The sequence below is a fragment of the Doryrhamphus excisus genome, linkage group LG1 (assembly GCF_037039965.1).
Source record: "Doryrhamphus excisus strain RoL-2023G ecotype Guam linkage group LG1, RoL_Dexc_Guam_v1.1, whole genome shotgun sequence".
Taxonomy (NCBI): domain Eukaryota; kingdom Metazoa; phylum Chordata; class Actinopteri; order Syngnathiformes; family Syngnathidae; genus Doryrhamphus; species Doryrhamphus excisus.
The window spans coordinates 13,304,837-13,316,868 of NC_136357.1; the positions used below are offsets into that span (position 1 = coordinate 13,304,837).

The 12,032-nt window shown below is 40.4% G+C and overlaps 1 protein-coding gene across 23 annotated transcripts in view; it reads left to right on the plus strand.

Annotated features, from left to right (window-relative positions):
• The window catches only part of shank3a (SH3 and multiple ankyrin repeat domains 3a), a 237,474-nt gene that overhangs the window by 145,866 nt on the left and 79,576 nt on the right, over nt 1-12,032 (plus strand). For all 23 annotated transcript variants that reach the window (XR_009130085.2, XM_078790453.1, XM_078790463.1 and 20 more), the window contains 4 exons: nt 7,492-7,569; nt 7,702-7,768; nt 9,711-9,940; nt 10,298-10,467. Coding sequence is in view for 22 of the 23 variants with exons in the window: in XM_078790453.1 (XP_078646579.1) it covers nt 7,492-7,569; nt 7,702-7,768; nt 9,711-9,940; nt 10,298-10,467 (545 nt within the window). In the remaining variant the exon portion in view is untranslated. The remainder of the gene's footprint in view (nt 1-7,491; nt 7,570-7,701; nt 7,769-9,710; nt 9,941-10,297; nt 10,468-12,032) is intronic.

Here is a 12,032-nt window from a genome sequence, read left to right on the forward strand (position 1 = left end):
CCCGGAGAAAACCCACGCATGCACGGGGAGAACAACTCCACACAGAGATGGCCGAGGGTGGTATTTTAAATTATAATTAATTATATTTGTTTTAAATGAAACCTTTTTGTACCATTTTACAATGAAATTTTGTGAGTGACAACAAGCTGTAACACAATGATAAACACTGCTCAGCCAATAGTAAGGTCCTGTTGGTACTTATGTACTTAACTCATTGTTAAATACATTGTTAACTCAAAGTCTTATCCATCTTGTATGTGAATTTCATACCTTTGAGCAATGTATTTTTGTCCCACTAGGGGGCAACAATTCTATTTTCCTCCAATCAACTGCAACAGCTTGGATATAAAGAAGACAGAATTTGGTGAATTGTGCAGTGACAGAGAGAAATGGTGACAAAAAAAACAGAGTTTGTCCAGCTGTGGATTTATTGCGATTACGAAGGATAGGGTTGCTTCAATTTGCTGCTCTACAGAAAAAGCGAATTTTCTCTGGTTTTTGGTCTAAATCATAGTTTATGCTGAAATCACCCTATGTTCTACTGCCAATTTATAAAGACCACAAAAGGCTAGAAACAGACTTATTTTCTCATGAAATAGGAGAGTCAAACATTTCTTTACATTGTTTCAATGTTTATGTCTCCTAAAACTCAGTATTCTGTTGGTCTTGAAAGTTCTGCTAAAATGCCCCAAAAAGCAGTATGGAGTTCTCTTCTCTGAAAATGGTTGCCAGTCAAAATGGTTGGCATGTAAAATTGCTATTGCCTATCACTGGGCCATCAGATACAGTGTACTGTATAGTTGTATATATCAGTGTTGTCTGCTCAGTTTCGTTTAAATCACTTGACTCATCACAGGCAATTCAATATGCTTACGCTGTATTAATATCCTGTATTTGCCTACTAGTGATATTTGTTGCCACGTTTGTCGGTACTGTCCTTGACTGTGTTTGCCGAGAGAGACTTTTCTTTCATTTTTTTGAAAAACGTCCTGTTTATATTTTTCATTCGCAGAATATGTGCTGTGATATTTTTCAGAACAATTCTTTGTTTTCCATCACATAAACTTCTTCCCACTCTGTCCAGTGCAAGCGCTATACAGTATCAGCTGTCATTGAGTTTGGAGCTTACATCCACTTTTTGAAAGTATCTTTGCCCTGCTCAACCTTCCGTACTAGTTCCGAAATTGCTCTCTTCCTCCCATTTGCAATTGGCTGCTTTTCAGACAAAGTGGAGTGGTTGTTTTGAAAATGTATTTCATTGTTACATTTTCTGTGGTTGCCTAATTTCTCGCCACATATATTACGGACACTGTCCGTTTTCTTCCAATATTTTTTGTTTGAGGCATGTATTCATGGTTATGGATGGCTTACCATGAGGGAAGCACACTTTCAAGACATCTTTATCGTGTCTCACTTAACGATGTGCGGATCGATACTGAAATAACAATACCTCCAATACCAGATTTTTAGGCTCAAAAAATGGATTCTCAAAACTCAATATCAATACTTTGATACTTTAGTCATTTGAGGTAATACATATCACTAACAGGAACATAATGGAAAGTAACTAAATTATTTAGGGCGTGTCTAATATTACGCAGTTGTTTAAAATGAATGAATAAATTACCGTACTCTCATGTCCTATATATTTTCTATGATTTCACATTTCCTGACATGTGTATTTGTATCATTATTGGAATGGTATCACTGATACCAGACTGCATTTTATTCAGTATTGAATCAAAAAATAAATCGGTGCTATTGCACATCACTGAACACACTAGCTTTTGTCAAATACTACGTACCAACGGGATCTCATCATTGGCTGGACAGTGTTTACCATTGTGTTGTTATCGCTTATTGTCACCTGTCACTCACTGAGTTGCACTGCAAAATGGTACAGAATAATTTATGTGTTTTTATTTACAGTTCAGGTTGGATTGTATTTTGCAGCACTGCAAGGATTCGCTGTGTGCTGAGAACACAGGGTCAGTGCATGACTACTCACGCGCACAGATTTGAGAGAACGTTACATTTGGCTCCCCTCTACCCTCTCTTGTGCATCTAGTCAGCAGTCACAACGCAGTAGATGTGGACCTGTGATTTAGATATTGTTACACAACAAGGAGGTTGAAGAGCCGCATGTGGCTCTGGAGCTGTGGGTTGCTGACCCCTGTCCTAGTGCATGGTTTGTCTCTATTTCCATTTAATATTATAATTATAATAACATTTTATTTGTATAGTGCTTTTCAAAATACTCAAAAACACTTTACAGAAGAATGGAGTTGAATAAAAGCAAGTAAACAGAGTAGAAGACACACCAAAATACAACATTCATTCGTTAATACACAGTTAAAACATGAGTAAAAGCGGGACGGGGCACAGCAGTCAGATATAAAAAGTTAGACATTAAAAACAGATATTGTGTAACATTGTAAAGCGCAGCATCAAATTAATGAATAAATGAACTATGACTGGTGCCGTGGAGCTCAGAAGCCAGACATGAGGGCTGATATTTCATGTTCATGTTCACAAACACAGTCCTGTGGGAAATTTTCCTCTTCTAACTTCTGCCTGAGCTTGGCTCATAAACAGAGAGGTAGAACTTGGGGGAGGGCAGAGAGTATATCGCACGTACAGCCTACGCCCAGCCTACGCCCATAAGAAAGCCCGCTCCTCTGTGACATCACACAGGAACAGCCCCCTGAAACCGAGCGTCTCGAGCCATCCCAAACTTCTTTCAGGGCTCACTTCCAAATGTGCAAACCTCATTATCTGAAACTTTGGTATCGTTTAACTGGAGAATCCAACATTCTAACTACATCAGTGGTCACAAACATGCGGCCCGCGGGCCAAATGTGGCCCGCAGGACACTAGTTTGAGGCCCCCGCCTTGATATGAAAGTTTAATGTTAGTGCGGCCCGCGGAAGTTTGATATGGATGCTGTATGGTATCATGTACCCAGAAAAAATTATTACGTTTGATTAATGTTCATGTTAAAGGTTAAATAACTGTAATAATAGTTATCCTCCCTATCCGTGTGGAAGTGGTAAGTTTTTGGCTATTTAAGTTTAAAGGAAATAACTTGAAGGCTGCCGTTTATGTCACTAGCTCTCTAGTTTGCGAGTTAGCATGTGTCACAAGACCCTGCAGTTGCGCAATATGTTAAATAAAAAGAGTATAAATGTGACTATAGTCGATTTTTGTCATGTCTACAGGGCTCTAATAATGCTTTGTTCATTTTAATCTGAAAAAAATAATTTACCTACCCACCAACTATATGTGGTTTCTTTTGTTTTTATTATTTGCCGTTTTATTATTATTATATTTATTTATTTATTACTGATTGATTGATTTTCTTTATTCTTGATTTGTTTATTTATTTTTCATCTTATTTTGTGTAGAAAAATAAAAAGTAAGATATTTGAGAACAGTGGAATGTTTTATCAGAGCTTTTATTGTAGAAAATTGGAACCAAAGCGAAGTTTTTTAAATTTTTTTGTTTTTAATAAATGCGTTTTTTTTTTTTTGGAAAAACTGATGCGGCCCAGTCTCACCCAAGCTCCAGTGGCCCCCAAGTAAATTGAGTTTGAGACCCCTGAACTACATTTATAGGTCAGAAAAGTGGAAAAAGCATCATAGGTCCCCTTTAAGTTCATGGCCTCTTGTTTATATCTACATTAACATGTGTGATAATATTCTTGGGAAGCAGGTCTTCTCTGATCTTCTCCAATGGCCCTTAATAATTACACTGCAACCTTGCCACAACCAATATGGCGCCGATGTTAACGTACATCCGCTCAGCACTGAATGCGAGCTTGACGCACTTTGCATCACAAAACTGTTATTTCTTTGAACACATATTGTTTTGACCCCCATCAACTTGCTGGAACTACTTTCTTCCTCACCAAAAACCAACCAGAACTCACTGGACACAGTCGGGGGGGGGGGGGGAGGGTCCTGGTTGATGCACGACACTGCTGATGGGGATGTCGTACATACTTCATGTCGAAAAAATCTGAATTATCCCTTTAAGTATTTTTATGCTCTGCCGGTAACAAACATACACAAATAAAACATAACCTCTTGCCTCTTGAGATAGACAATAACAGCCCAGCTTAATGTTTAAATATTACAATTCCAAACCCTAAGTGGGATTTAGACCTTTAGGCTTGATTCAGCATTAAATGATGCCGGAAAAAAAACAAGTGCTACCTTCAGGGGAATATGCAAAAGTTGCACATTTCAGTTTCAGTGAGAATTTAATCCTCAAATGGATAAATGTGAGCAGTGACAGCAACCATCTGTCTTCCTCTTTTACACCGTGATTACTGGAGTGTCTCTCACTCCACTCCACTTCCTGTGTAGCAAATATACCGTATACACCTTAGGGTGAGCCACTCTGAGGACTTCATTGGACTCGTGTTGTTAATGAATTGCTATAGGAAGACTGATGAGTGTGCACAGTAATTGGCTTGTGTTAGTCGGAGGCCTTGTAGTACAGTACAGTATACTATGTATGTATGTAATTCTATTGAAAGCAAAGATACACAAACACTATGCAACATTAAACACATGCAAAGTGTTGCAAAATGCTGCAGGATCAAAAACAAATGCAAAAGAAAAATGCTGCAAATGTGCAAAAAAAATGCCCTGTTTTTATTCATTCATTCATTTTCTACTGCTTATCCTCACAAGGTGCTGGAGCCTATCCCAGCTGTCTTCGGGCACCCCTTTTTTATATAATTTTTAAAAATCACATTAAATATTCATTAATTTCCATACAGCCGGATACTATACCACTTATCCTCACTAGAGTCTCGGGTATGCTGGAGCCTATCCTATCTGTCTTTGAGTGAGCGACAGTGTCCACCCTGGACTGGTCATATTCATTAAGTTATGAATGCACGTCTGTAACATGTAACATGTTGGTGCAGATGAGGATTTTTGTCCTCTTTTCTTGGTATTTTATGAATCCATCTATGTATTTATGTATTATCCATCCATTATTTTTATATGCCGCTTATCCTCACTGGGGTCGCATATGCTGGAGCCTATCCCATCTGACATTGAGCAAGAGGCGGGGTACACACTGGATTAATAAATACATTTATTTAATATATGACGTCCTGAGGAATAACCCACTACATTTTGGTGAAGGTGAGAATTTTTTTCCCCATAAAAGGGGACAGGAGAGGGCGCACTTTTGAATGTTATTCTACACATTCAAAATGTACCGATTTATCCTATTCACCAGTTTGACTCTTGAATATGCTTGGATGCGTCACAGCTTTTCATTTGCTTTTCAGGTACAGAACCCATTGGAAGCTGAAACCTTCGGCTAGCTACTAGTCTGCTAGCAGCTAGCTTCACCACATGTCAGCTGACAGACCGCTACTGTATTTTTATTTTTTATTTTCGAGTTTGAAAAAGTTAATGCTAGGTGTAGGCGTTTTGTTTCTATGTTAAATCGATGCACTGAGGAAGGAAGTTACAGTAATGTTTAAAAATGGACAAATATTACATGTTATCATGAATGTACTGTACCTGTTTCCTAGATGGTCACAGCATGTACAGTGTATAAAACTATAAAACTTTGTTAAAGGATTTAAGAGGTGTTTTAATAGGATCTTTGTCCGCGGCATAGGTGGATCCAATTACGTGCAGTAATAAGCTGTCTCTTTTTATCTTTTACTATATCTGTAAAACGCACAGAAAAAAATGACATACGAGTCTCACATAAAGATTGTGGATAATGAGCAAAATCTCAAAAGAAAGTACGGTTTTCCTTTAGGAGCACATGACTCGGTGAAATTCAGAGGCCGCGTGCTGTGATTGTGTGGTAAATTATATATCGACCTCCAGTCAGCATGCATATGGGTCTGTAGATGTTGTCTATCAATTTACTACTGGATTTTATTTGGCCTGAGGGGTGTGTGTACAGTTACACTAACTATATAGCAGTGCTTTGGAAAGAGCTATGACACTACAGTACTTCTAATGACAGTGCTGGGGAAGTTACATCTAATTATTGACATCTAATTATTGGCAAATTAATTATACTCTAGTTGGTAAAAAGGAAAAGTGTATTGGTGACCAGTAGGCATCTTTGGGGGGGGTGGGTTGTGTTTGCGGTGTCATGACAGATAATGGTAATGGTAATGGTTTTATTTCATTTGAACATGCATCAGATTACAATTGACTGCATCCCATAATCAGTTCACAGTTCCACATGTCCAAAAGGAGTAGGAAGAAGCAAAGTTTATTAAATCCTACCCCTCTATCTGGTACTTTTACAATCAGTAACTGTTACATTTGTTCACTTCCTGCTTTCCATAATACAATTTAAGGTGATACTCTTGTGAGATATTCTTGTGAGACTTATTATTGTGAGACGGTTTTGTGAGCCTCGTGACAATCCTTTTCTTTGAGTTTTCTATACTATTGATTAGTAAAGACGAAAAGTGTGATGACAACCATAAAACCAGAAATGGGACCATGTTTAATGTCATGCTGTTGATTAGATTACTTGTGAATGATTGTTTGTCTATATGTGCCCTGTGATTGGCTGGCGACCAGTCCAGGGTGTACCCTCGTGAGGATAGTCGGTAGAAAATGAATGAATAAATGTTACTGATATTACAACTAATATATATTAATGAAGTGGTTTCCATAGTGTAGTAGTTATCACGTTTGTCTAACATGCAAAAAGGCCCCAGTTTGGGCTGCACAGCGGACGAGTGGTTAGCGTGCAGGTCCCACAGCGAGGAGACACGAGTTCAATTCCACCCTTGGCTATTTGTTTGCATGTTCTCGTCGTGCATGCGTGGGTTTTCTCTGGGTACTCCGGTTTCCTCCCACATTCCAAAAACATGCTAGGTTAATTGGCCACTCCAAATTGTCCATAGGTATGAATGTGAGTGTGAATGGTTGTTTGTCTATATGTGCCCTGTGATTGGCTGATGTACCCCGCCTCTCGCCGGAGAGAGCACCCCCGCGACCCTTGTGAGGATCAGCGGTAGAAAATGAATGAATGAATATATTAATGAACATTTGTTGCGTCAGATTAATTGCATTACATCTGTTTTATGTTATTAGTTTTATGTTATTCACTGTTAATGTACAGTCTGTCTACAACAGGTGGTTATTTTTCACCACATGCCCTACAAAAATCCTGTCAGGGTTTTCCCTTTACACTGAATTTATGTGGCTATAAGACCCTGTGGTATTGATCCTTTCTCATATTGGGCATTTCTTTCTCTATCCTCACTCAGACTTTAGTGAAATTTGACATTTAAAATGTCTCTCCAAACACAGACGGTCTAGGCAAGCTGTCATGTGACCTCTACTGTACCTATCTAATAGAGCGACCCATTCAAAGCGGGCTAATGGCGTCCACCCACCCTTCATGTATTATTTTGCGTGTAGTCGGATCAAATGCAGATTTTAAAAGGCTAAGTGTAACACTTAAATATCTGTGTTGTCATTCAGGACAGCTGTGCTCGGGTACTCCTGTTTCGAGGAGCCAACAAGGAGATCAAGAACTACAACAGCCAGACTGCTTTTCAGGTACAGAACCCATTGGAAGTTAAGTGGGGAATTTGGCATTAATACAGCGTACAAGCATCAATGTGTCCTTACTATAGAAGCCAACACAAGTTTCCGTCATGCAGTGATATAGTTTCTTCTCTCCCCCTCCAGGTGGCTATCATAGCAGGAAACTTTGATCTGGCTGAAATCATAAAGGTCCACAAAGTGTCAGATGTTGGTGAGTGGACAGCAGTAATGGTATATTTCACACTTGACTGTAAATGTTTCAGAAAGTGAATGTTAATCCAAAGTTCTTCAGGCCTCAGATGTGCGGGGCGTGTACTGTATGTACGGTGGTGATGTTCGAGGAATATGATCAGACGGGGAGAAGATGAAGAGCGTGAGATTAAAGAGATGGAGAGACGTTTTTCAAGGGGGCTTGTTATTGGATCCTCCCGCGCTAATATGGGCCGCTACTCTTGGCAGGAAAACTCTGCCATCTAGTGTAGACACTGATCTCCAGCATTATGCTTATAGAAAATGTACACTGACACCATTCACATTCCTCCACAGCTTCTCATATTGTGAAGTCACATTTTAACATATTTAACTGATGTATGCATAAACCACAATAGATTGGTTTATGCGGTTATGTCATGGTTTTATTAGTTTCAAACATCACGTGTTTACAATTCATTATGTTCAAAAAAGACTAGGAAGAAACTAAACATATTTAATTCTACCGCTTCTCTACGTCCATTACTGAAAATTCATTCTCACCATGTGTTTCACATGTTGCCAGATCTGTCTATCCTTCTTCTGTGCAACTTATCCTCACTACGGTCGCAGGGGTATGCTGGAGTCTAATCCAGCTGCAAAACATCTCCACTACTGTAAAAAAAAAAAAACAAGTCAAGTAAATGAATTCACAGTTCGATCGCCGCTTGCAAACAAGTATCTTTTATGTAACGTACATACATAACGGCAGCAGTAATGGCTGGCGAGAGGGAAAGGTTTTACCGCATTGTTGATTTCAGTTCAATTTCCAAACAAAAGTTTGGATGCGCTGCTTGTTGTGGTCGTCAGCGGCCAGCCACAGTGTTGGCACTTCAGTGTTTCTGCACAGCGACAATTCAGGAAGGGACTTAGTCAGCTGACCAAGTCATATGACAGCTCCTAGTTAATGCCGTGACGCAACGTGGTTTACACTTGCCATCATTCCAGGAACTTGCCAACCTTTCAGGAGGATTAACTAAAGAACTCCAACCGCTGGACGTTGGTGTAAACACGGTGTTCAAAGTGACGTTGCGAGTGGTGTGAGAATAATGGATGAAAGACGGCTTCAGCTAAGATATCTGATTTGGCTGTTTGAGCTTTGGCGAAAGCCGGCATCATTGAAGAGCCATCTGACAACAAGACTGACTCCAACAATGATGAGAGGGAACCCAGCATGTTTGATGGCGAAATTGCCCAGCTGTTCCGATACAGAAGATGAGGACTTTGATAGATTTGTGGGAGAAGATTAATTTTAAAAAATACATTGAGTGTATTATTAAATAGAATAAAGTTCACCTAAACTCACTGTTTTGGTTCCGTTGGATGTTTTTTGTAGTACCTGGAACTCTGCACCCTGGAATTTTTAAAGTTGAGGGTGTTGTGGTATTGGGGCTCGAGTGTGACTTCATGTTGAACAAGAAAATAAGGTTTGCTATTCGACACTCTGCCTCAGAATCCCATTCTCCGGCGCTTCAAGCGTATAATTTAGCATGCGCATTATCCTTTTATACGGTGTGTCTGATGTATTTGTTAGTATAGACCCCCTAATTGAGACTACGCCTTATAATCAGGTGCGTGTTATGGTGCAGAAAGTACAGTACCTAACATTTGCAGTAAATACAAGACGCGATTTTATTGACAGCTCCTCCACATAACTTTCCTTTCACGGAAAGTTATGTGCCGCAGTGAAATGTGTCCAAGTGGAAATGGCGGTTAGGTTGAACTAACGTTCTGCACCATAGAACCACATTTGTCAAAATTTTCTCCCAACAGTGGTGGTGGCCGGCGAGTGACAAAGGGTGGCCACGGCCACCCCATAGCTCTGCCACTGGAACTACTGGATTCAATGCTTTGCGGTTTAAAAGGCTCTCATTCCTTCCATTGTGTCTTCTATTTCCTGTCAGTGCCTTTCAGGGAGACCCCCTCCTACACCAACCGTCGACGTGTGACGCCAGGCACCATGCCCTCGCCTCGATCCTTGTTGCGCTCGGCGAGTGACAATAACCTCAACGGAGACAACGATCACATCCACCGCCAGGCCCACAGAGAGTCTCGCGGTCGGCAGGGTCACTCACCCGTCCCCTCACTGCGCAGTCTGCCAGCTCTGGGCCAGCAGCAGGGCAGCCTTGGAGAGGTAACACTCAGCATGGAGGTGTGACTGCCAGACAGGTCTAAAAAAATACAAAACAAATGAAATGCATTTAGTATATTTGTTTTGCTATTATTTGATTTTTTTTATCATGCATAATATCAGAAAATCTCAATGAGACATTAGCATACCTGGCAAGAAGAACCCGCTGAGGTGAAGTGTTGTTTTTATGTTTTACAGTGGTTAACTTCTTTATCCCCATAAATTATCATAAAACATTTTCTCCATAAATTTGGAATTGGATATTTTGCTCAACTTTGTGTGATTTCTGACTGATTCTTATGAGATCACAGTACATGTGATGTTATGTAACGACCAGTACTGCTTTTCTTGGTCATTCAGAGTCGTCATGGAGAGTTCCCTGACAGCAGTCTCCAGAGTACCGGCAGCTCCAGGTCTTCTCATTCCCGCTCACCTTCCTTACATCACTCTCATGATGACGAAAGGCCCGTGCCGAGAAGGTCCCACAGCCACGGCTACCCTCATGGACACAGTCCCCGTGGAAGACTCAGGTCTGTGCGACTTTTTCACCTACCGCTCAATGCTGCCATTCATGCCCACATTTACTGCTGTTAAACTGCATGTCAACATCAAGTTGCACTGGAGCTTCAACAGTTTGGAGCTTAATGGGGACCTATTATGCTTTTTCCACTTTTCTGACTTATAAATTTAGTTAGAATGTTGTATTCTCGTGTTAAACGATGCCAAAGTTTCAGATAATGAGGTTTGCACACTTGGAAGTGAGTCCTTAAAAGTTTGAGATGGCTCAAAACGTTGATTTTCAAAAGGTGTGGTAAAACTGACCTTTTGTGATGTCACGGAAGGCCGTACTTCCTTATATGGCTCATAGTTAGGAAGCACTTTGGGCGTGTGACCAATCACTGCGGAGTGAGCATGCCCGTTGATGGCCCTTGGGTGGGATAAATTAAAACAGACCATTTTGTCAGGAAGCACAAATTTAACGAAATCCAGCTGGAATAGCTACAGATTCTGGAAAGTCTCAAAGGTTTTCTGTGCTGGTTATCTTGTGTAGCTGCTTATAGGAGTCCACAACTCAATACAAAGGGTCAAAAATGAGCATAATAAGTCCCCTTTAAATGTAATTATACAAAATGAATTATGGGTCTTTCTTTCTACTCTCCTTGCCTATCAAACACTAAATCCCATGGTAGGAGTTTTATACACTTTATACTATGGGTGTCACAAGACCTCGCAAAATTGAAATGTGAGAAGATTTCTCATTCAGGAAAAAACTGTCTGATGGGCTCTAAGCCTGGGATGATAATATATAAATTAACTTAATACATTACCATGTGCATGTCTGTTTTTCTCGTCTCCTGCTTCCAAATAGGCAGGAAGAGAGTTCACTATGTATCGGTTTCAGCACCATGGTGTGTGTGTGCCATACAATAACGGCATGAACGGAGTGAGTTCTTTTGTCAGTCATACAGTCTCTGTGTTTCAGTGGGTGGATGCGGGGCTGCTAGTATACGCACAGAAGGCCGAAGAGTGTAATGTAGAATGTAACATGAAGTTCAATGATCATATATTTGTTCATTGTACTTTTCTTGGGCGGCACGGCGGGCGAGTGGTTAGCACGCAGACCTCACAGCTAGGAGGACGAGGGTTCGTTTCCACCCTCGGCCATCTCTGTGTGGAGTTTGCATGTTCTCCCTGTGCATGCGTGGGTTTTCTCCACATTCCAAAAACATGCTAGGTTAATTGGCGACTCCAAATTGTCCATAGGTATGAATGTGAGTCTGAATGGTTGTTTGTCTATATGTGCCCTGTGATTGGCTGGCGACCAGTGCAGGGTGTACCCCGCCTCCCGCACGAAGACAGCCAGGATAGGCTCCAGCATCCCCCCGCGACCTTTGTGAGGAAAAAGCAGTAGAAAATTAATGAATGAATGTACTTTTCTTAAAAGTAACGTTACAATCTGGTCTCATATCCTCAATCTTGTCCATCATCTCGTTAACTGGTGTCTGTGACACCCTTCATTTATACCGCTTTATGTTTTGTGATATCTTATCACAGAAAAAGAGATAGAATAAAGGTGAAATATTTTAGTATGTTG